The 24,199-nt window shown below is 44.6% G+C and overlaps 1 protein-coding gene across 2 annotated transcripts in view; it reads left to right on the forward strand.

Annotated features, from left to right (window-relative positions):
* The first annotated feature begins 3,361 nt into the window (after positions 1-3,361).
* LAMB1 (laminin subunit beta 1) overlaps positions 3,362-24,199 on the forward strand; it is a 74,729-nt gene continuing 53,891 nt past the window's right edge. Inside the window, exons 1-13 of one of the 2 annotated variants that reach the window (XM_073328440.2) lie at positions 3,362-3,441; positions 3,832-3,883; positions 5,309-5,507; positions 6,041-6,213; positions 10,054-10,189; positions 13,661-13,734; positions 17,790-17,978; positions 18,077-18,140; positions 19,716-19,918; positions 21,477-21,597; positions 21,793-21,981; positions 22,332-22,511; positions 22,940-23,052. In XM_073328440.2, coding sequence (XP_073184541.1) covers positions 5,471-5,507; positions 6,041-6,213; positions 10,054-10,189; positions 13,661-13,734; positions 17,790-17,978; positions 18,077-18,140; positions 19,716-19,918; positions 21,477-21,597; positions 21,793-21,981; positions 22,332-22,511; positions 22,940-23,052 — 1,479 coding nt within the window. In that variant the 5' untranslated portion in view covers positions 3,362-3,441; positions 3,832-3,883; positions 5,309-5,470. Of the gene's footprint in view, positions 3,442-3,831; positions 3,884-5,308; positions 5,508-6,040; positions 6,214-10,053; positions 10,190-13,660; positions 13,735-17,789; positions 17,979-18,074; positions 18,141-19,715; positions 19,919-21,476; positions 21,598-21,792; positions 21,982-22,331; positions 22,512-22,939; positions 23,053-24,199 lie in introns of those variants that run through there. The other variant, XM_073328441.2, reaches the window with a different exon arrangement.

Raw genomic sequence — 24,199 nt, forward strand, 5'->3', positions numbered from 1 at the left:
AAAGGTATCCTGAGTCTGGGGACAAAACACTGAGTTTGGGAAGATATAAGGAGAGAGAAGAAACCATCTCGACATCCATCACTGGACAGACACAAGGGGCCAGAGCTCTTGGAAGCGGAGAAAGATGGGTCCTTCAGCCAAGGGGATTGAAGTCTCTGGGAACGGAATATAGGTGAGAAACCAGCTTAGGCAAAGATCTTTCACCTAGGAAGTCAAGTGAAACCAGCACCATGTACTTCTGTGAAAGGTCCTGACTGAGAGAAAATGGCAAACATTTAAAAATTGTTAAGGAATCTACCTTGAACAAAGACTGTAGATTATTAAATTAGGTCTTAGCCATTAGAAAATATTTTTACTTTTATTTGCTTGTGACCATTTTGTTTTATACCTTGTATTTGAACAAACTTAAAACCTCTCTTTTTGTTAATAAATCTGTTTTAGTTTTAGTGTAAGCCAACCTCATGCTGTGTTTGAATTGAAGTGATCGTTAACTCCAGTTAAAGTGATAAGTTGTGCTTTTGTCTCTTTAAGGCGCAACGAACCTTATTAATTCTCTGAGCGTTTCAGGAGAGAGCGTTTCAGGGAAGAGGGTCTTGGGGAAATTTGGGACCAGGGGTGTTTGGGGTAAGTAGTAACCAAGGCTGGTGGAGAGCACAGTAGGGTTGCTGGGGTCAAAGCACTGAACTAGGGCTGCACAGCACACAGGGGCTCAGGGAACTGCATGCTTGTCTGCATGCTTTTGGGGGCTGGGCTGTGAGCCACAGCTGTAGAGCATTTTAAGGCACCCAAGGTTACAGGGCAGGAGGTGACAGAATCTCCAGCTGGTCTGGATTCCAATCCAAAATGTTACAGATGCTTTCCCAGAATATACTCAAGTAATGGTTAAGCAGCATCATAGAAGTGTAGGATAGGAAGGGACCTCAACTGGTCATCTAGTCCAATCATCTGTACTCGAGACAGATAATACATAATAACTAGACCATTCCTGACAGGTGTTTCTATAACCTGTTCTTAAAAACCTCCAATGATGGAGATTCCATAAGCTTCCTAGGAAATTTGTTCCAGTGCTTAACTACCCTGGCCGTTAGGAAGCTTTTCCTAATGTCCAACTTAAGCCACCTTTGCTACAATTTAAGCCCATAGCTTCTTGTCCTATTACCAGAAGTTAATGAGACCAATTTTTCACCCTCCTTGTAACAACCTTTCAAGTACTTGAAAGCTGTTATCATATCCCCTCCCTTAGTCTTCGCTTCTACAGACTAAACAAACTCAATATTTTCAATCTTTCCTCAAAGATCATGTTTTCTAGTCATTTAATCATTTTTGTTGCTCACCTCTGGGCTTTCTTCAATTTGTCCACATCTTTCCTGAAATGTGACATTTAGAACTGGACACAATTCTCCAGCTGATCCTTATCAGCGCAAAGTAAAGTGGAAGAATTATTTCTTGTGTCTTGCTTACAACACTCCTGCTAATACATCCCAGAATTATGTTTGCTTTTTTTGTAACAGTACTACATTGTAGACTCATATTTAGCTTGTGATCCACTATAACACCCAGATCTCTTTCCCGCAATACTCCTTCCTAGGCAGTCATTTCCCATTTTGTATGTGTGCAACTGATTGTTCCTTCTGAAGTGGAGTACTTTCATTTGTCCTTATTGAATTTCATCCTATTTACTTCAGACCATTTTCTCCAGTTTGTCCAGATCATTTTGAATTTTAATCCTATCCTCCAAAGCACTTGCAACCTCTCCCAGCTTGGTATCATCTGCAAACTTTACAACCTTACTCTCTATGCCTTTATCTAAACAATGTATGAAGATATTGAACAGAACTGGACCCACGACAGATCTCTGTTGGACCCCTCTCAATATGCCCTTCCAGCTTGACTTTCAACTGATAACTACTGTCCAGAAACAGTTTTCCAACGAGTTATCCATCCACATTATAATACAGGGGTGAGCAAACTACAATTTGCAGGCCGGATCCGGCCCATGAGCCATGTTTTAAGCCAGCCCCTGGGCCACACCAGCGACTCAGTGCTCGAGATGAGGAGCAGGGTCAGGACCTGCACCACACGGCTCCCAGAACTACAGTATGGCCCTGCTTCTGCTCCTACGCGCTCCAATGGCTCCCTCCGGTGCTCCAATCAGAGCTGCAGGGGTGGTGCCTGCAGATGGGGCAGCGTGCAGAGCTGCCTGGCCACACCTCCGCGTAGGAGCCAGAGAAGAGACATGCCAATACTTCTGGGAGCCTCTTGAGGTAAACACTGCTCAGACCCTGCACCCCCAGAGCCTCTCTCCATGCCCCAACCCCCTACCCCAGCCCTGATCCCCCTTCTGCTCTCCAAACCCCTCGATCCGAGCCCGGAGCATCCTCCTGCAACCCAAACCTCTCATCCCCAACCCCACCCCAGAGCCTGCACCCCCAGCCGGACCCTGCACCCCTTCCCGCACCCCTACCCCAGCCCTGATCCCCCTCCTGCCCTCCAAACCCCCAGTCCCAGCCCAGAGCACCATCCTAAACCCCAAACTCCTCATCCCCAGCCCCACCCCAGAGCCCGCATCCCCTCCTGTACCCCAACCTCAATTTCTATTCCCTGAAGTGGCCCTTGGGCCAAAAAGTTTGCCCACCCCTGTTATAGTAGCTCCATCTAGGTCAGGGGTCTCAAACTCAAATGACCACGAGGGCCACATGAGGACTAGTACATTGGCCCGAGGGCCACACTGCTGAGCAACCCCCCCCCCCCGCTGCCGCACCCCCTGCCCCCACTCTACCCCTTCTGTGAGGCCCCACCCCTGCCCCACCTCTTCCCACCCCTTCCCTGCCCCCATTCCAACCCCTTCCCTGAAATCCCCACCCCACCCCAACTCTGCCCCCTCCCTGTCCCCAGGGAGTGCAGGAGGGGTGCGGGGTGCATCGGGGGCTCAGGGCAGGGGGTTGGGGAACAGGGTGGGGCAGGATACAGGGTGTGGCAGGTGGCTCGGCAGGGGGTTGGGATGCAGAAGGGGTGTGGGGTGCAGCAGGGGGCTCAGGGCAGGGGGTTTGGCTGCAGGAGGGGTTTGGGGGGCTGGTCCGGCCCAGCACGCACTGGGGGCAGGACAGGCTCCCTGCTGTCCTGACCCCGTGCCACTCCAGGAAACGGTCAGGACTGCGGGGGCGGAGGGGGCATAGGGGTCTGTGTGTTGCCCTGGCCGCTCCTCCAGGTACCTCCCCTGAAGCTCCCATTGGCTGGGAACGGGGAACTGAGGCCAATGAGAGCTTCGGGGGAGGTACCTGGAGGAGTGACCAGGGCAACACACAGACCCCTGTGTGTTCCCCCCCCACCCCCCCGCCAGGTCCCGGCCACTTTCCAGAGCGGCACGGAGGCAGAACAGGCAGGCAGGCAGGCAGGGAGTCTGCCCTGCCCCCAGTGCGTGCCGGGACGGAGCCACTCCAGGTAAAAGCTGTGGAGCAGCAGGGAGCTGGCAGGCCACAGACAATAACCCCGCGGGCCATGTCTTTGAGACCCCAATCTAGGTTATATTTCCCTAATGTGTTTATGAGAAGGTCACGTGAGACAGTATCAAAAGCCTTACTAAAGTCAAGCTATACCACATTTATAACTTCCACCCAACCACAAGACTTGTTACCCTGTCAAAGAAAGCTATTCGGTTGGTTTGACAAGATTCGTTCTTGACAAATCTATGTTAACTGTTACTTATTATTTTCTGGGTGTTTGCAAATTGATAGCTTAATTATTTGCTCCATTATCTTTCTGGGTACTAAACTTAAGGTGCCTAGATCTGTAATTCCCTGGGTCATCTTATCTTTATTCCCCTTTTTATAGATTGGCACTGTATTTGCCCTCTTCCAGTCCTCTGGAATCTCTCCCATCTTCTGTGAGTTTTTGAAGATAATCACGAATGGCTGCAATGAATGAATGAATGAATGAATGAATGCAAACACACAGCTGTGATGACAGAAAAGCTGCTGTATAGACATAAAGCAAACTGAGTTACTTGCAACTGGTTACAAAATCATAGCCAGAGTTGCAGAGTGGACAGGACTAAAATGGAATCATCTTGTAACCGGGTTGAGGGACAACTGTGTAATAACTAGACCCCTTTATATAGCTCTGTTTGTAGGGAGGAGGACCTTAAGTCCCCACTGGTTGCTCATGTGTGTGTGAGCAGACACACACAGCTCACAGAATGAAACAGTCTATACAGTTCATCTTGTTTTATCCTTTAAAGTTTTACTTCTGGGTTAAAAATTGTATTTAAAAATTCTTTTCCTGTGTTACTAATAATGCCTTACATTATTGAAACTGAAAACTTCTAACTTTCACCATTTATATTGTTTGTTTTTCTTTGTTACACTTAGCTTTGACCAGTGATGAGCTGCCAAAATCTTAACAACCGGTTCCCTATAAAAAGTTCTGATTTAAGGGATGTGCCAAGAGGTGGAGGAGGCGTAGTGGCAAGGATGAGATTGCACAGATGCAAAAGGGGCTTGTTGCAGGGAGGGAGTGGCACAAAGGGAGAAGTGGGTTCCTAGAATCATAGAATATCAGGGTTGGAAGAGACCTCAGGAGGTTATCTAGTCCAACCCCCTGCTCAAAGCAGGGCCAAACCCCAATTTTTGCCCCAGATCCCTAAATGGCCCCCTTAAGGATTGAGCTCACAACCCTGGGTTTAGCAGGCTAATGCTCAAACCACTGAGCTCTCTCTCTATATAACCACACAGGCCCCATCCAGCTGCCAGGCCACACCTCCACCAGCAGCCCATAGCAGTGGGTCTCTGTAGCCCCCAAGGTCATGATTACCTTGGGACTATGGATCATGACAGAAAACGTTGGCTGAATGAGCTTATTGCCCTTTGTGACGACCAAGGCAGTTATGTTTAAAACCGTGTTAGCCGAAGAGTTAACTATGATCCACTAGCACACGGTGGAACGCACCGTGACCCTGTCTACACTAGGTGCTAAGTTGCCTTTAACCATGTTAGTTAAGGCGGGTGAGCGAACAGGGTGCCTAACGTGCTGCATTTCCCCAGCGCAGACGTGGCCCCGCTGAGGCGCATGGCTAAGCGCAGCGCTGCAAACATTGGCAAGAGCCCGGAGGAACTATGCACTCTGTAAACAACTAGCACGATTTGGCGTTGCGGGCAGAAACAAAGGCGAGGACTGGAGCGGCCGTGGAACCCGCGGCAGCAGCACCAGCTCCTCTCCTGGGTCTGGGGCCGCAGCCCCCACCCCCCTCCCGCGCCTGCGTGAAGGCGCCTCCCAGTGCCTCTCCGCCTGAAAGTTTCTTCTCTCCGGGCAGTGCTGGACTCGGGGCTGGAGGAGCCGGGCGCTGCTTTCCTGTTGGCCGCCACCCAGCCTGGGACCGTCTCCCTCGGAGCCCGTCGCCTCCTTTGCGGGCACATAGGGCGAAGCGCTTTCTCCTGCCTCCCTCCCTCCCTCCCTTCCCGGCGCGCGTGGGGAGATGGGCTGCCTGCAGACGTACCTTGGCGCTCTCCTAGGTAATTCGCGAGGCCCCTGTTTGCCTTGTGCCCCCCCCCGGCTTGCCCCCCCCGGCCCCAGGGCAGTAGCGGGGGCAGCGTTGTCAGATCGTCCCGCCGCGCTCACCCCCAGCCGCGGGCTGGGATCCGAGGGTCTCGGTAGCTGGGCTGGGTCGCCCAGAGCCCAGCTTGCTACGGCTGGCAAGTGACTCCCCCAGCCGCCGCCAGCTGCCCGTGGCCCCGCATGGGCACGTCCCTGCAGCTGCTCCGGGCCAGGCAGCGCGGCCAGGTTAGGACCAGCGTTGCCTCCCGCGCAGACAGCTGGGGCTGTGGGATCCTGGAGCGGTGCAGGCGCGCTCACCTGGGGGGTGCGCTGAGCCCCCCCGGGGGAGGTCTCCTCTGCCCCCCCCCCATCGCATGGGAACCCCCCGCCCGGTAGCTCTGCCCCAGGGTGTCCGCCCCCCCCAGTGCCGCGAGCGCTCCCTGCGCCCGGGACCTGCTGCCCCCGCCCGGCCTCGCTGCCCGCCTCACCCGCTCTGCCTTCCCCCGTGCAGGGCTGTGGGCCGCCGCCCTGGCTCAGGAGCCCGAGTACAGCTCCGGGTGCGCCGAGGGCAGCTGCTACCCGGCCACCGGCGACCTGCTGATCGGCCGCGCCTCGCAGCTGTCAGCCAGCTCCACGTGCGGGCTCCGCCGGCCCGAGCCCTACTGCATCGTGAGCCACCTCCAGGTAAGGGCCCGGTGGGGGGAAGGGGCTGACGGCTGCACAAACAGCTGGCGCTGGGGAGGGGCGGAGAGGAAGCCGAGTGCATCCCTGGGGCTCAGCTTTGTTTGCACAGTTGCATCCGTCCTGCGTTTCCTGCCCGGGGTTGTCTGGCTGAAGGAAGCACCTTCTCCCAGGAAAGGAGCGGGGGAGTTGGGCGGGAGCGCAGGGGCAGAGGCGGTACCTGCCTGGGAATGCTGTGCTGAGGGGGGCCAACACCACCCCTCCACCCCCATCCCACTGCTGGGGCTCTGCGCCCAGTGCTAGCCACTGGCACCTCCCATTCCCCTGTTCCCCTCAGCCCTGATCCAGAATCGGAGCCTTCCTCCCCCCTCAGCTCTGTAAAAGAGTGAGCACCCAGCATGGCCGTGAAAGCCCTGAGTGTCACCCAGCCCTCTTGGGAGATGCTTCATCACATGTGACATTTGAAACTAGACTGGCCAAAGCTAGGACAATTCTGTATGGAACAATCCTGCAGGGGCTGGGAGCAGGATCCCTCCTGCCTCTAACAGTGATGAGTCTTTTGTGCTAGTCAGATTAAATTAACCTGAACTACTATACTTCTAAACAGAAAATGTTCTTATATGCAATCTGGCCAATGGTAACTGCATTATTTAGTATTAAAAATACTAACTCCTCCCACCCACCCAACAAAACACTAAATAAGATGAACAATATATTGGGTGTTATACTAAATCGGGGGCCCTTGAGTTGCTTGGGGCCCTAAGCAATTGGTTAGTCTGTTTAGGCCTAGTGCCACCGCTGGCAGTCATATTGCGGAAAAGGATTGGGGGTTATAATGGATCATATATTAAATGTGAGTTAAGAATGGGATGCAGTTGCGAAAAAGGCTAATGTCATTCTGGGGTATATGTCATACATAAGACACAGCAGGTCTTGTTCTGCTCTACCTGGCACTGGTGAGATCCCATCTAGAGTACTGTGTCCAATTTTGGGTGCCACACTTCAAGAAAGATGTGGACAACTTGGAAAGAATCCAAAGGAGATTGATAAAAGGCTTAGAAAACCTGATCTATGAGGAGAGGTTTTAAAAAATGGTCATGTTTAGTCTTGAGTAAAGAAGATTGGGGAGGAGGTAAAGGAGGACCCGATAAGTCTTTAAATATGTTAAGAGCTGTTAAGAGGAGAGTGATCAATCAAGTGTTCTCCATGTCCACTGAAAGTAGGCCAAGAAGTAATGGGCTTAATCTGCAGCACAGGAAATCTAGGTTAGATATTAGGAAAAACTTTCTAACAGTAAGGATAGTACAGTATGGGAATAGGTTTCCAAGGGAGGTTGTGGAATCCCCTTAAGAACAGGTTAGACAAATATTTGTTCTGCCTCATTGTAGGGGGATGGGCTAGATGACCTCTCAAGGTCCCCTCCAGCCCTAGATTTCTCGAATTCTGTGATATAGAGGCAGTATAAATAGCATGTCTAGCTATTTGCACCCTAATGTACTTATACGTTTAAACCCAATTTAACTTGATAAGTTAAGTAATAATGTGGTACAGGGAGTTCAATTCATACTTTTTCAGGCTTGTACAGAGCCGTCTAGACCACTTCCTGAATCAAAGTCGGTCTGTAATTACATTTATAGTTTAAATTCTGGCATTTGGCATGAGGGAGGGTAGTTAAATCTGTATGTGTCATCAAGGAAAACAAAGTTGTCCTTGCTTCTCTAGTTCCCCTCTTTAAATAGAAAATATGACTTTATGTGAAAAATAGTTTAGCAAATTCCAGGTTTCCAAGACAGAAGGGACTATGGATACATGTAAAAAAACCAGTCAGTATAAATGGAGCTATATTACATTTGAAAGTAGATAAATAATCTCAACCTGAGTTTACAATGTCAAAAACACTAGCCCAAATTCTATTGTTCTAAGTGGAGCAAAACTCCGTCTGAAAGCAATGGGAGTCTTGTTCCATTCAGGACCGTAGAATTTGGCCCAAAATATATTGCTTCATAGTATACTTGAACAAACGTGTTGTGTCAGCTCGTTTAGTATGATAGTGTGCTCAGCACTTTGCAGGATTGGGCCCCACTATGGCTATAGTAAAATTTCTGACATAACTTGCAAGATTTCAAGTGTTCCCTTATTTTTATTCTTGCAATTAAATATTCTGAGTCAGCATTGTATCCTTGGTTGCTTTTGTTGCTCCCCGCCTCCCCCTCAAAGGTGCAGAGTATGGCAGAAAAGACATGGTTAGAAAGGGGATTCTGAAATTTGCCACCTCTCTCTGGCAAAAATAGGATTTGCGGATGCTCAGAAGTCTGTGAGAGTGAACCCTTAGGGAACTGTCCTGCTCCAATTTAAATAATAGACATCTTTGACCCTGATTTCACTGGCAGGAGGATTGGGTCTATATTTGGGACCCCTATTCTGGCTGGTTTGGGAGTGCTCATATAGATTAGCCCAAATAATCTGACTGTATGGGAAAATGATAGGGACATGCATAACGAATTGGGAGGATACACAGACCACAGAGACTTGTCTTGATTTGTTTGCTCATGGCAGGAATGACCGAGGGCTTGTGGAGTATGAACTCTGTGACTGGGGACTACCAGGAAAAGGGCGCCATAAATGGCACTGAACTGTGTGAAACAGCATCACTTACTGTATACTGTAGCAACATCTCTAATGCTCAGATCCTTGACTGCTGAGGTGCTGTTTTACTAAGGGCTGAGTGAATGTGAATGTAGCCTCCACGCTGCCAACAAGGCCATCCTTAACTGCCTATTTGTCCAGTGTTTGGACATGCCCCATTCTGCTTTTTACCATGCTTGCCCTTATGCTTGCTTGGAAGGAGCGCCCAGTAAAAAATCCCCAATACCACCACATTGTCCTCTTTTGAATCTCTCTGTAAAACCCATCCGAGCCATGATGCCCACATAACACTTGACAATAGTTAGTGGCTCCTGCACTGTGACCAGCTGTGTATTCAAGCTGTTTTACCGTTATCTCAAGCTCCCCCTGTTGGTCTGTCATATCCACCTATTGTCTGTCGTCTTACATTTAGATGTAAATTCCTTTGGGCAGGGACTGTCTCTTCGTTATATCTGTGCAGTGCCTATCACAAGTGGCTCTGGCATATTAGGCACCTTTACAATACGAATGAATAGATAATGACAGCTGTTATGTTGCGCTTGTTCTGTGGAGGAGGGTTAGTCACTGAGGCCCATGATTTCAAACAGGTGCAACTTGGGGCTGCATGCACAAGTTAGGGTTGCATTTGTGCTCATAACCATGTGTGTGCTCAACCTAAATATATGCTTGAAAATTTGGACTCAGTGGTGAAATTCCACCCTAGTAAATAGGACCTACACTAAAGCTTTACAGGGGACTTTGAGCTGCACAGGGCTTTGTCCAGGATATCTGTAACTTGGAGAAGCAAACACTACTTCACAGAGCATTTGAACTTGTTGTTTTCTGGTTCTATGTTTCAGCATAAATCAGATTAATAGTTTTCTGTAAACATTAATATTTACTTTTGAATTGTGCTAGAGAGTAATTAGTCCCTGGAATTAGTTTTAAGTAAAACATACTTCCAATAAAACTAAAGCTTATTGAATTCCTGTCATATTTTTCCCTTTGGCCTTCAATTTACATTAATTTAAGAGTAAATTATGCTTTCTTTCATTTTTAAAGTAAAAAAACCAAATCTTTTTGATTCACTCCACCGAAGGCACGAAGAGCTAGACGTAACCCTAATGCAAAATAAGTTTATCTCCAGGGAACAACTATTCCTTTTTTGATACAATAACCAACGCTAAGACTAATAAGTTAATTGTCTTATTATTTCAGGAGGACAAAAAATGTTTCTCCTGCAATTCCCTGGTCCCCTTCCACGAGACTCTCAACTCTGATAGCCATCTTATTGAAAATGTGGTCACAACATTTGCACCAAACCGTCTCAAGCTGTGGTGGCAGTCAGAAAATGGTATGTAGTTCATCTGAGGATCTTTTCTAGTGAACAGAATTGGTCACCCTTGATTGATTTAAAGGTTCTTGTGTGTTTTGTTGTTATTTGAAGGGTTGTTAGTGCTGCATGGAGCATTAGTGTGTTAAGCACAGATCCCTTGGTAAAGCTAGATTCTTTGATTTATACTCGAGTGGTGTTTTATTATAAACAGTCTTATGAACTTTAGGAGTGCTGGAAAAAAGTATAATATAAGCTTTAAGGAATCTCTTATTAAGGTTTTTTAAAAATATATAGAGATTTTGTATATTGTGCCCAAATCTCTTGTGCTTAGTGGAGTGAGCAAAGAGGGAGGAAACAGCCCCCAAGAAGCATCCCAGTGCAGAACAGCTGTACACTGTTGTTCCTCCCAGCCTCTGGCATAGCATGCCTGTCAGTGGAGGGAGGAGGTGTGGCTAGAGTGCACAGTGCTCAAGCCATTGTCACCCAAGTACCCTGAGGCTGGTCCAGTTTATGCCACAGACTGGATAGGACTCCTACAGCTTAAAGCCACTTTGGCTCTGCCCTTCAGGAGGAGTGAAGAATCAGGGCCACTCTCTCATTATTCACTATCACCTCACTTCTCTACTCAGGCTATGTATTCATCTGCCAAACAATATAAATGAACAAAGCAAGCAAATCAAAGCAAATAAAAACCACACACATTAGTTTTGTGGGGTTTTTTCCCCCTCTAAAATTTATTTCCGGAGTAAGCCACTCCTTTTTACTTTTACAGCTGTGCTCCCAGCCTGCCTGAATTTCCTCAAGCTCCTAAGAATTTCCTAAAGCTCCTAAGATAACCTTTTTAAAAAAAAAAAAAAAAAGAGTATGGAAGGCACAGTATTTGGCAAATATGTTGGCAAAGGCTCTTATTGTAACTTAACGAACACTGTGATGTTTTGAAAAACGCTTTATTAGCCCACTAAAAAGAAGTTTACTTGATGTCCTTTTTTAACAAGTGAGATTAATCCAGCTAGCTATCTGTCTCCACTGTTTCTAGTTTAGCATTCCAGATAACTCATGTTTTTTGCAATAGACTTGGCAACCTACCAACAGAAAAGTTTTAGCTTATAAGGTCACGCAAATGTCCCTCAAAAATAAACAACAAATGATTCTTTCTTTCTCCATGTAGGCATAAAGCAGCAAGGATCGTTGTATTTCTATGTGTTCCCCACACAAAATTATAGCTGTTTAAAAGTTGGAAAGCACCATATTTCTTTGGGTTATTCTACTTGTCTTCCTCTCCTCCCCTCCCCACACCCCTTTAAATCATCTTATTTGTTTTTATGCTACAAACTAGAATGTAATGAGTTTCCAGCTGTTTCAAGAGATCTTTTCACATGCATCAAATAACTGGTTGTGTTATCTTCCTTCAGTATACAGTCCTAAAATTTTGATCATTTATAGTTATACAACTTGAAAAATCTCTCTTGCTGCTGGTAAGTTGGAAAGCTTTCATTAATGAGTGAGGGGACCTGAAAAGTCAATTTCTGTAACATTTAACCTTTCATTTGAAAAACAGTTGTAGGCTTCTATCCCTTACAGTTATAAAAATAATCTTTCAACTGTGAACCCCTGCAGTGCAATCTCTGACTGTGTAGACAAAAGGGCTCCTATGCCTCTGTTTCTGCCCATAAGTTTCTCCAAGCAGCTGCTGAGTGAAATTAGCAAGAATCTGCTGGGTTTCATTGCTGATATTCAGGAAGTTGTAGGCGGCAGGTGTATGGCAGTTTCATGATACAGTAGAACCTCAGAGTTACGAACTGATCAGTCAATTACACGTCTCATTTGGAACCAGAAGTATGCACTCAGGCAGCAGCAGAGATAAAAGAAAAAAAAGCAAATACAGTTCAGTATTGTGTTAAACTACTAAAAATATAAAGGGAAAGTTTAAAAAAAATTGACAAGGTGGGGAAATTGTTTTTGTGCTGTTTCATTTAAATTTGAGATAGTTAAAAGCAGCATTTTTCTTCTGCGTAGTAAAGTTTCAAAGCTGTATTAAGTCAGTGTTCAGTTGTAAACTTCTAAAAGAACAACCATAACATTTTATTCAGAGTTACAAACAACCTTCATTCCCGAGGTGTTGGTAACACTGAGGTTCTACTGTACCACTCAGAAAACTATGTGCCACATCAGAGGCAGGTATGGGGGATATACATGGCTGAGGAGGATTTGGGAAATAGGCTGGGGCAGAGTAGCAAAGACACCTTCACTTCCTTGGGATAGCCAGGAGGCTCTGAGGTCAAGGTCAAAGAAGAGAGAGGAAAAAGCTCCCATCCAACAAGCAGAGGTTGGGGGCAGGTGTGTGTGTGTCTTACAACTGGAGAGACCCACTGCCAGAGGCTGATACTAGAACTGGAGCCCTCAGCCAGTGTCCAGCATCACCACTATGGTATGAATTCCATCACCCTGAATCTTATCAGCAGCTGAGGGAGGGGGCAGGGCTTCTCATCAGGGCATTATAAGGGAGGCCACCTCCAGTCCCCCGGCTATCTGTTTGTATCTGCCTCTGTCTAGCAACTTTAGTTCTGTTATACAAACCAAGATAAGGGTAATCCAGTCTCATGCTTTGGGTGTATGCTGATTGACACAGGGGACAGGAAAGAATGCCCCAGCTCCTTCTGTTATGCAGCATTGCGTAACTGGCTAGAAGTGAAATCAATATCCTCGTCTGTAAAACTAGAATTAAATAGGCTTTGGGCAGGGGACCTACATGGGGCTTAGGGAAGTTTGTTGGTACTAGTCCAGTTAATTCAGGCCCTCGCCTGATCACTAGGCTGCCCCAAACACCCGTGTTCCTAGGCAGAGAGCCATTTGCAGAATTCCAGAATCCCTCTGCATGAGAGCTCAGCAGTCCAGCTCCTAGCAGAAAGCATTATGGTTCATTTCCATTGCACGTCAGGCCTTTCGCTCATGCAGAGCGAAGTGAGGGCCAGGATTTCATCCTTAGTGGACTGTAGAGTTTTTCACTTTCTTCTAAAGCATCCAATAGAGGCCTCTGCAGAAGGTTGGATACCAGACTAGTTCTGCATTGTGTGTGATCTTGTGTGTGAATCACTTAACCTCCCCATGCCTGAGTAATGGGGTATTGTAAAATGTAAAATCTGTAAAACAGGATAATGATACTGGAAATACCTCAACTACTGGGGTAAAGTGAAATATGCTAAATGTCATACAGACTAAATACAGATTCAGCACTGTATAAGAAATAATATCTCCAATTGGCAATCCCATGTAATGTGATGTTTAGGAAGTTTGCAAACACTGTGTCTTCACCGCAATTCCCTAACGTTTATTGTAGTGCTAATCCATACATTGTTCTGTCACAACATAACAGCCAAAGTCAAGAAAAAGATCCTTATGCTACCAGAATGAGGGTCTCTTAGGAAAATGATGAAGTTATTGCTGAGAAATGTTCCTGTTTACTGTAGAATTTCCTTTTTCTGCCTTTAGGTTTGGAAAATGTAACTCTCCAGCTGGATCTGGAAGCTGAATTCCATTTCACTCATCTCATTATGACCTTCAAGGTAAAGAATCCATAGCATTCTCACAAATCACAAACTGGAGCACTGTGTAATCTAACATCTGTCATGGAGGGCAGTTGTGGGCTTAACTGGTTATTTAGACTAAGATAGATGGATATATATAATGTTCCAGTTTTGAAGACACAGGCTTTAATAAATGCATTAAAAATGCTGTTAATATTGGAATGCAGGGGAGATGGACTTCATAAGCCTGTTGGTGTCAAATTTTTAATTGACGATCTTTGTATAAACAGATAAGTTTCTGCTTTGAATAAATCCAAAACTCATAAAATAGAAGGAGATTGAAGCGCTCTTCTGTTGATCACTTGCATTTTATATTTGGGTTTTTGTAGCAAAAATGGAACTGTGGGGTCTTACCATCATTTTAGACTTCAAGATTATGGAAGTGTGCAAAAACTGTGCTTTGGGTTATCTGTTTGTTCTTTGTGCGTTTTGTATTTTACAAGATCATTATCAAAATCGACATAGCTGCAAGTTTTTTGTTTTGTTTTGTAAGCAATCATTTTCACTTGGCAAATGAAAATGTGTCCAAGAGGACATCTGTGCCTTTGTTTCCTTTCAAACAGATGTCCTGGAGAGACAGATTATGTACCATGTGTCTCAAAGTACATTTTATTATGAAGGCATTAGTAGTGACTCCATAGCTGAATTTAATCTCTAAATTTTACATGCTAACTTTCTAGGACAACTGAATACTCTATAATATCCCTGGGCTACATCTCAAACACACACCTCTGCTTCCACCATGACCCATCACAAGTTACTCTCCCACAAGGTGGCACCCCACCAAGCTCCCATATTTCCTTACCAAACTCAGCTTCCAAACACTGTATGTATAAATGTCTGTGTGTATTAGGATTTAAAAACTGAATGTGGTAAGGCAGTATAGGGTCATGGTGAAAGATGGAAGGAGAGATTTGTTAAGGAGGACTGGATTGGGACATGTGGGAACAGGATTGCTTAAGGGGAGTGAGCCTGGGGAAAATTAGTCTATGTACAGAGAATTGTGGAGCAAGGGACAGGACTGAGAGTGGCAGGAGGAAGAGTGCAGCAATGCAAGGGGTTGCAGGGCTATGTGAAAGGCATAGTAGTAGGGGTTGCCAACTTTATAATCACACAAAACTGAACACCCTTTCCCCGACGCCCCACCCCCACTCGCTTTATCTCCCCTCCCTCCATTGCTCATTCTTCCCCACCCTCACTCACTTTCACCAGGCTGGGGCGGGGGTTAGGGTGTGGGAGGGGGCTCTGGTCTGGGGCCTAGGGGTTTGGAGTGCTCGATGGGTGGTGGGCTCTGGGATGGGGCTGGGGATGAGGGATTTGCGGTGAAGGGGAGGTCTCTGGCTGGGGATGTGGGCTCTGGGATGGGGCGGAATGAGGCGTTTGGGGTGCAAGAGGGGGCTCAGGGCTGGGGAGGGGTCTTGGGGTGGAGGTGCAGGCTCTGTGATTGAGTTTGGGTGCGGGAGGGGACTCTGGGCTGGGGTAAGGGGTTGGGGTGTGTGAGGAGATTTGGGGTACAGGGTCCCAGCGGCGCTTACCACAGTTCTCAGGAAGCAGCCACCAGGTCCCTGCGGCCCCTAGGCTCATGGACAGCCGGGGAGGCTCTGCGTGCTGTCCTCACACCCACAGGCACCACCCCCACAGCTTCCATTGGTCGGAGTTCCTGGCCAATGGGAGCTGTGGAGCCGGCACTCAGGTTGGGGGCAGCGTGCAGAGCCTCCCTGGCCACCCATAAGCCTAGGGGCTGCCGACTGGACTCTTAACACATGGTCAGCGGTGCCAGCCAGAGCCACCAGGTTCCCTTTTCGACTGGGCATTCCAGTCGAAAACCAGTAAGGATCCTTAGATTATAAGATCTTTGGGAAGGCACTGTCTTTTTGTTCTGTTTTTTTACAGTGCCTAAAATAATGGGGCTCTAGGCTAATACTGGGGTTCCGAAGTGCTAAATCAAATTATGAATAATAATACATATAATTGTTGATGGCTATTCATGCCAATAGTCATCAGATACTTCCTAAAAAGCCTGGCAAATTTCCTTACACCAAAAATCTTGGTTAATTTTGAATTAAGGCTGCTTCTCACTCAAATGCAAAACTTTACTCTGATCTTGTACCTTTTTTTATGGGCAATAGACCTATTTAATGCTGCATGTACACCTATTGGTTTGATGTGTCTTGTCTGGGTGAGGTCAGAGTGAAGGGTTTGTGTTTGGGTGTGATCATGAGGGATTAAATACATGCATTGTGAGTGCTCCTGTGTTCAAAGTGGAAGTGAGTTTGCTATGTAGTTGTGGCTATGGAGAGTGTTTGGGTGGAAAGGCGTGAAATTTGAGATTGGTATGGATGTGAATGTTGATTTCAATGATGACATTATTGATTTTTAGTAATTGCTTTGGTGGGATTTGCTCTGGAGCAATCTTAACTCTTAAATTATCAAATTCTAGTTTGTAGGACACAAGTTAGTACTGTGGATGATTTGTTTCAGCTAAGCAGGAATACATTTTAAAACTGATAGACCTACTTTTGTGTTTGGCTTTTGGAGGGTCTTGCCTACATATATAAAACAAATGAACTAACTGTTGCTGACATTGTCCTCTCCGTGCAAGCCATGTATTAAACCATATATTAATTTAGTTATTTGAAATGCTGGTAGGTAAGGAGAAAAACTATTCATATAAAATAAAGAAAGGATTAGATTGTATCAGATCATGTCAAAGTTTGGTCAAAGTCGGTTAAAGCAAAGTCATTATGGATCCTGGGAGCAGAGTCTTATAAAACTGGCTGAGGATGAATTTCTCAATCTAGTGGGGAAAAGACCAGTTTCAGTTGCCTATTCAACCAACAAGACAATTGTTAGAGCACTAAGAAAGATCATGCAGACAGATTAGGATTGCCAACTTTCTAATCGCATAAAAGTGAACACCCTAGCCCCGCCGCGTCCCTGAGGCCCTGCCCCCCCACTCACTACATTCCCCCTCCCTTGGTGGCTCGCTCTCCCCCACCCTCACTCACTTTCCCTGGGCTGGGGCAGGTGGTTGGGGTGTATGAGGGGGTGAGGGCTCTAAATGGGGGTCCAGGCTCTGGCCTGGCGCCAGAAATGAGGGGTTCAGGGTGTGGGAGGGGGCTTTGGGCTGGGGCCAAGAGTTGGGGTGCGGGAGGGGGTGATGGTTCCAGCTGGGGGTGCGGGCTCTGGGGTGGGGCTGGGGGTGAAGGGTTTGGAGTGTAGGAGGGGGGTTCCAGGCTGGGGGGGATGGGGTTGAGGGATTCAGAGTGTGGGAGGAGGCTGCAGGTTGAGGCAAGGAGTTGGGATGCAGGAGGGGGGTGAGGGCTCTGGGGTGGGGCCGGAAAAATGGAAAAATATTACCATTGTTCTGTATGTGTCTCTTGATAAGAAAGGGGAAATATGTATAACTGGATTCCCTCCTCTGTGCTCCATCGTTCTAGGCCCCGCCCCATCTGACAGGAAATGAGAGGCCTCTTTGATCTTCCTGTGAGCCAGGACTGACTGGGATATAAAATGGGGAGCTACAATAACTGGGGAATCTGCACTTTTTTCACTGACCTTAAAAAATAATCATCTTTCTCCAAGTATTTCTCTCTTACCTTCATTTTAAATAGGAATCTGAAGTCTTAGTAGCTTACAGTAAACAATCCTTTATTCTAAGTTTGTGTGTTGCATTATGAGTATGTTTAAATGTCTGCGTACCTATAATTAGAAATATCATCATTCCAAAGATACTCTCTGATTAGATTTGCATGATTCAAATGAAGGCCTTACCATAATCTGTCTCCAAAAATGAGCTGTAGCTCACGAAAGTTTATGCTCAAATAAATGTGTTAGTCTCTAAGGTGCCACAAGTACTCCTTTTCTTTGTGTGTAGTAGCAGTAGTAAAAAGAAAATTGGGACGAAAATAGAAAAAATATCATTCTATAGAAGAAGTCTTGAAATTCAGGCACACGAGTTGCTCCTTCTAACAATTGATTCCAAATAATATTTAATAGTATATAACCATTTGCTGTTTTTTGGTTTTGTTAAGACATTCCGCCCAGCTGCAATGCTAATAGAAAGATCATCTGATTTTGGAAAAACCTGGAAAGTATATAGATACTTTGCATATGACTGTGAGAACTCCTTTCCTGGTGTTTCAACTGGACCCATGAAGAAAGTAGACGATATCATTTGTGATTCCCGATATTCTGACATTGAACCTTCAACTGAGGGAGAGGTTGGAGGTTATTTTTATATATAATGAAGACTTTTTCTCTGCACATTTCGAGATCCCTTATTTTAAGGTTGATTCTTTCATTTTTCATTTTTCTTTAGGTCATATATCGTGCTTTAGATCCAGCTTTTAGAATTGAAGACCCATATAGTCCAAGAATTCAAAGTATGTACATAGTTACTTTTCTTTCGCATTCTAACTCTTGTATTTTTAAATGGGGGGGGGGGGAACTTACAAGCAAAAAATCAGCCCCAGTACGGCCTCAGAACTGCACCAGGAACCAGGGGTCCGCTCCACTGACTTTAATGGGTCTCCACATGGGAATAAGAACCAGTGTTGCCAACTCATGGTTTTTTACCATGAGTCTCATTACGGTTGATGTTTTTCGTAAAGGCTCAACTCCTGGTGTCATGGGATTATGTGAGAATCTCCACTTCCTTTTTTTTTTTTTTTTTCCCAAAAAGGTGTGTGTGGGGGAATTCTAAACCTCATTGTTTCAGAGAAGAGCTTGAAAATGTGACCCCTCCCCCGCCAAAGAAAGCTGATAAATAAAACCCCAAATTTATGATTATTTTTTTAAATCTCATGATATTTTTAGCTAAGCTAAAGATTTTTGTGGGTCTGACTCATGATTGTTGGAGTTGGCAATACTGAGTGCCTGCCCACATTGATCTGATTGTAGGATTCACTCCTAAGACATTAAAAGTAATGCATCAATTATTTACAGTTATTGGGACAAAGGAATGCAAACATACAAATCTGCTGCTGTATGAAAGCATACAATTTGAAAAAGAAACTTCTTTAGGCATTTTACTTGCATAAGGACAACAGGATTTGGCTTTAGTTTAAGTTAGTATCTAACAGTGTAAAGCTGCCTGGATGAGACAGCAAAGGAAAAGAACTCCAGTAGAAGGCTGTATGCTGGCTGCTACATTGATTCAGTGTTTTCTGTTTAACCAAAGTTTAAAAAGAGAAATTTATAAGGAATTCTATTTTTACTAGCTTAGGCCGAGGGTATTTTCAAACATGGGAGAAAAACAAGGTTTTAATAATATCAAGGCAGAAAGAGTCAAAGGTCAAATTAATTGCTATAATGTTGTCTTCCTGCGAGACCTCTTCCTGTGAGAACAGTTACTTTTTATTTGGTAGGATCAAGATGGTGGTTTTTCCCATCAAAATACAATTAATTATATTAAAAGGGTGTGAGGGCATATAAAGAAGAGGATTATATTTGTATCCTAAGTGTTTCTGCAATTTCCATCTCAAGTTCTTCCAAACATGCACACAGTCTTTGAAGCTCATACTCCACTTGTCAGTACTTCCTTAATATTAACCCCGACCCATTTTACATTTTAAATCCGAAATGTGGTTGAAAACTAAGACATCTGTTGTGGCACTGATGCATGTGCCATTAATGTTAATATTCTGTCGATGTATGTATCAACAGCAAAATAAATCCCAGTTTTGTTTAAATTAATCTAGTGTATATATAGTGATCATATTGGGGAGAAAACAATTAATCTCTGGTATTTGTAGCTGGAGGATTCAGTGAGGGAAATTTGTATTTAAAAAAGATGAAGTCTTGTTTACAATCTCAGATATTATATTATAGAGCAATTTTCTATATTGAGATATGTGAGGTTTCCCATAATTTATGATCTGCAGTTTTCTTGGTTTCCTTCAGTTCATAGAACTCAGTAGCTAATTCAAGCAACTGTTTGTTTGCTTTTTTCCTTGCAGACCTATTAAAAATCACAAATTTAAGAATCAGTTTCACCAAGTTACATACGTTGGGAGACAACCTCTTAGATTCTAGAATGGAAATCAAAGAAAAGTACTACTATGCAATTTATGACATGGTGGTTCGTGGGAACTGTTTCTGTTATGGCCATGCCAGTGAGTGTGCACCAGTAGACGGCTTTAATGAAGAGGTGGAAGGAATGGTAAATGCTCACACTTTTTCACACTTAAAACCATGTTAAAATGCCTTGAGCCTGATTCTGTCCCGTTTACTCACATTGAGAAGATATATTACATTAGTACTAAAGTATATCAGTAAGAGTGGCAGAATTTAGCCCTTTATTTTTCTTCTTAATTTCCAAACAATAAAACAGTGTTCACCATTTTTGTTGTTGTTCAAACACCGAGAGCTGAGAGTAGTTTAAAGTTACTTTAACATCTTGAAATTTCTTCTTTCTAATTATATGAAAGACCTGATAAAAATAAAAGGAACAGTATTGTAATGGATATAAGGGAATGTATTTTTATGCAACATTGAACTAACCTATGGACCTTCTTTCTATTGAAGCAAATAGCAGGGTCAAAGGGTGAGATAGTTTAATTATACAAGAACAGCACTGCATTTATATTAACTAGTATAAAAAGAAAACTACAAGGGCTATCCATTTTCAGAGTTCAGCACACAAATTGATCAACAGCAGGGCAGAGGAAAATCCTGCTGCCTTCATGTTATAATATTGTATAATAGGTCAGGTGCATTTTCCTTTCTTCTGTCAGTTTTTACCATGATTTTTCCAAGTGGATGCAGGTAGGACTTCTGCTGGAAGGGGAAGAGATTGGGTGAGATGCCAGTCTGAAAGCAGGGTTTGTTGGGTTGTTGTTTTGGGAAGTGGAGTTGTGTGGGAGAAGAGATTGTCATGGTTAACACAAAGTGCGAGGGAAACTTTTCGGCAGATTCATCATCTGGGAGGAAGTTTTGTCCTTGTTTGTGGGAGTCTAGCCTGCCAGTCAGCATGCAGTATGTACTCTGTGCCCAGCCCACAGTAGCTATGGGTCTGTTTACAGCCCCACCTGCAGAGCTCAGTTCATCAGCTCAGATTCTAGAGACACATTCTTCTAGCTCTGGAGTTCCCTCCAAATTCAATCCATGGTCATCCAAGATGGCAGCAGTCACAGGAGCAACTTGTCTGATTTCGGTTCTGTATATATTGATGCTTGAGCCAGGCTTGTGATAAACATCAATTTGGTGTGGAAGAGCTTTTGGCCCCCTTCCTCTAAAGCTTCTGTATGCACTGCTGGAGAAAGGTATTAGACTAGTTGACCCTATGTTCTGATGTGGCTAATCCTATTTTAATGGATTATGGACAATTTAATGATTTTGCCCTAATAGGTTACTTAAGGGCATTTTGGGCTAAACTGTGTGCTCCATATTCACATTGGTGACCATTTATTCACACAGGCAATTCCATTGAAGAAAATGAGACTACCTTGTGTGGGTGAGCATTTACTCACACAGGCAAGGAAATCACAGTCTGGCCCTTTCTGTATATAATTATGTCCTCTTTAAGTGTTTTTGATGCAATGGTAGTTGGCAAGGGTATGCCAAACGCTCACTGGTTATATTTTAGGTAGATGGGAAATGGTGAGGTACATTCCAATTTGAATGCACTCTATGTATTGTGTTGGCTTTTTCCCCTCCTTATTTTCTTTAACCAAACATATCATATTTTTATATTTGTTTTTTATTCTTTTAAATGATAGGTCCACGGGCACTGCATGTGCAGACATAATACCAAAGGGTTAAACTGTGAACTGTGTTTGGATTTCTACCATGACTTACCGTGGAGACCAGCTGAAGGACGCCATAGTAATGCATGTAAAAGTATGTTTAAATACAATACCAATTCTAAATCCTATATTCTTATTTGCTTTTAATGTTTGATGAATTTTACATAGTTGGTTCATGAGGTTTTTGTTGCATTAAATGAACTGTAAAGATATTATTTACAAGACTAATATTTCTTTAGTGAAAACATATTACTTTAGTAAAGCTGCTCTTTTTTGCCTTGTATTGTAGAGTGCAATTGTAATGGACACTCTATCCAGTGCCATTTTGATATGGCTGTATACATGGCAACCGGAAATACCAGTGGTGGAGTGTGTGATGACTGCCAGCATAACACAATGGGACACAACTGTGAACAATGCAAACCATTTTACTTTCAGCATCCAGAGAGAGAGATACGAGATCCTAACATTTGTGAGCGTAAGTGCAATGTCATCACTCAGAATGTTAAAGCACATTGTGTCTATACTTTGATCACTAAGGCATTCAGTTAAAGAATTCCAAAGCAGCTGCATCTGTATTCTTGGGCCCCATTCCTCTCCTTTGAGTTACTGACTGTTCATGAACAGATGTTCTATGCTTCTGATGGAGGCCTGAGGTAAGTGTGGCCTCTCTTCTTTGCTTTTTGTTTAAAAAGCGGGAAGTGGCCGCCACTTGGTGACTTCACATGCAAACAATGCCGTGTCTAATGAGCTATAGCAATCAGATCTGAGAACTGTGTATTTCTTTTACTGTAGTTAATAAAGGTGTATGCAATGCTTCCTTTTTAGCATGTAACTGTGACCCACTTGGCTCCCAAAATGGTGGAATATGTGATCGCTACACTGACTTCTCTGCTGGCCTTATTGCTGGACAGTGCCGCTGTAAATTATTTGTGGAAGGGGAACGTTGCGACCTCTGCAAAGAAGGGTTCTATGGATTAAGTGCAGATAATCCCCTGGGTTGTCAATGTAAGTAGACAATTTATGGAATGGGAATAAACTAATGTTACTTTATGTATGATCCAAAGCTCTTCCTGGAATTGTTAGAGCTTGAAGAGGAACTTCTAGTGCAGCCCTTGATTTTTATTGAAGGAAGGACATGATTTGAAGATTTCAAGTGACTTGGATTCCACCCATTTCCATCAGAAGTCCCAGGTGATCTTACTGTAAACTCAGTTGAAACACTACAGAGCCTTTCTTGGTTTCAGTTTAAGTCGTTTACTTAGTCTATGGAAATCTGGCAGGGAGTTAGGGGAGAAATACAGACAGGAATGTGCAATAAAACTGCTCACTGAGAAAAGAAAGATGGTCTTACTGTAAATATTTGTATTAAATACTGTGCAAAATATAAATAAACTCTTGTGTTCTGATTTATTTACTTGCATTTCCTAATATAGCTTGTGCATGTAATCCTTTGGGAACTCTTCCTGGAGGGAATCCTTGTGATTCAGAGACAGGAAGCTGCTATTGTAAACGTCTAGCAACAGGAAGGCACTGTGAGCAGTGTCTGGTAAGTAGCCTTGCAATAAGAATAGATTTGTAATAGAAAAATACACTAATATGAAAGGGGCAGTGTGGCATGTCAGAAGTATAGAGTGAGATGGTGCCAGACTTGTGTGAGTAATTGAGAGCAGAGCATGGAGAGAGAATCGGTGGAAATGGGCCCTTCTGAATGTAAAGTGACAAAGAACAGGTGTTGTGACGATGGATTGGAGGATAAGCAAGAAAGTGAGTGAGCAAGCCAGGAATATTGGAACACTAGTGTTCAAAGGTCAGTTTTTCAAACCAGACTTGCATTTTGAGGGACACGGTGTTGCACCAGAAGTTCATTGTGGGAGAAAATGTTCATGTTCAGCTATCTAGCTGCCTGACTGTGCCTGAAATCAGGCAGTTTACACTGAGATTATCTAAAACTTGTGCTGCCCATTAACCACCATTGCAAAACTGCCCCAGCCAGAAAGAGAGGCCTGCTGTGAAAATCAGGCCCAGGGTGCTGAGTATCTTCCCAGCCATATTGCTGTTTTTCATCAGACTAACTCCCATTACCCAAACCTCAATCAAGGCTATGATAGCTAAGGAGTGTGTGGTGTGCTGCTCTTTCTCTTATATCAAAAAAGTGAGACTTTGAAATTCCCCTGCTAGAGCACTTTCTGGGGATTAAAAAACGCATACTGACACAATATCACGTGAATCAGGGCTCTAAGACATTAGCATCTCAGGTACGTTGTCTGCTTTCATAGATGTCTATCTACTGTTATCTGCCCATAAACTATGTGGGAAATCTGAGCATGTCAGTCTGTCTCCTGAGGACATACTGCAGAATAACAGGAACAAGTCATGCCACATCCATGCTGAGAGCATGTTGTCAGTGCTCTATAATCTGCACTGGCTGCTGTTAAATTTCTGGGGGGAGGTCAAGGTGTTGGCTTTATCTTTCAAAGCTGTAAATGGTTGGGGACTTGGCTCCCTATGAAAATCCATCTTTTCATGCCAATCATAATTAATTAAGGGTGGGGGAGCTGTTGGAAGGGTGCTCTCCAGGAGCAACCCTTAGCTTTGGAACGGGCTCTCACCTTCACTTTGCACCTCAGAGCTTAGATTTGTTAACCTTTCAGATGTGCAGCAAAGCACACCCTCTGTTCTCAGGGTAAAGGCAA

The sequence above is a fragment of the Lepidochelys kempii genome, chromosome 1, assembly GCF_965140285.1.
Source record: "Lepidochelys kempii isolate rLepKem1 chromosome 1, rLepKem1.hap1, whole genome shotgun sequence".
In the NCBI taxonomy this organism is placed as follows: domain Eukaryota; kingdom Metazoa; phylum Chordata; order Testudines; family Cheloniidae; genus Lepidochelys; species Lepidochelys kempii.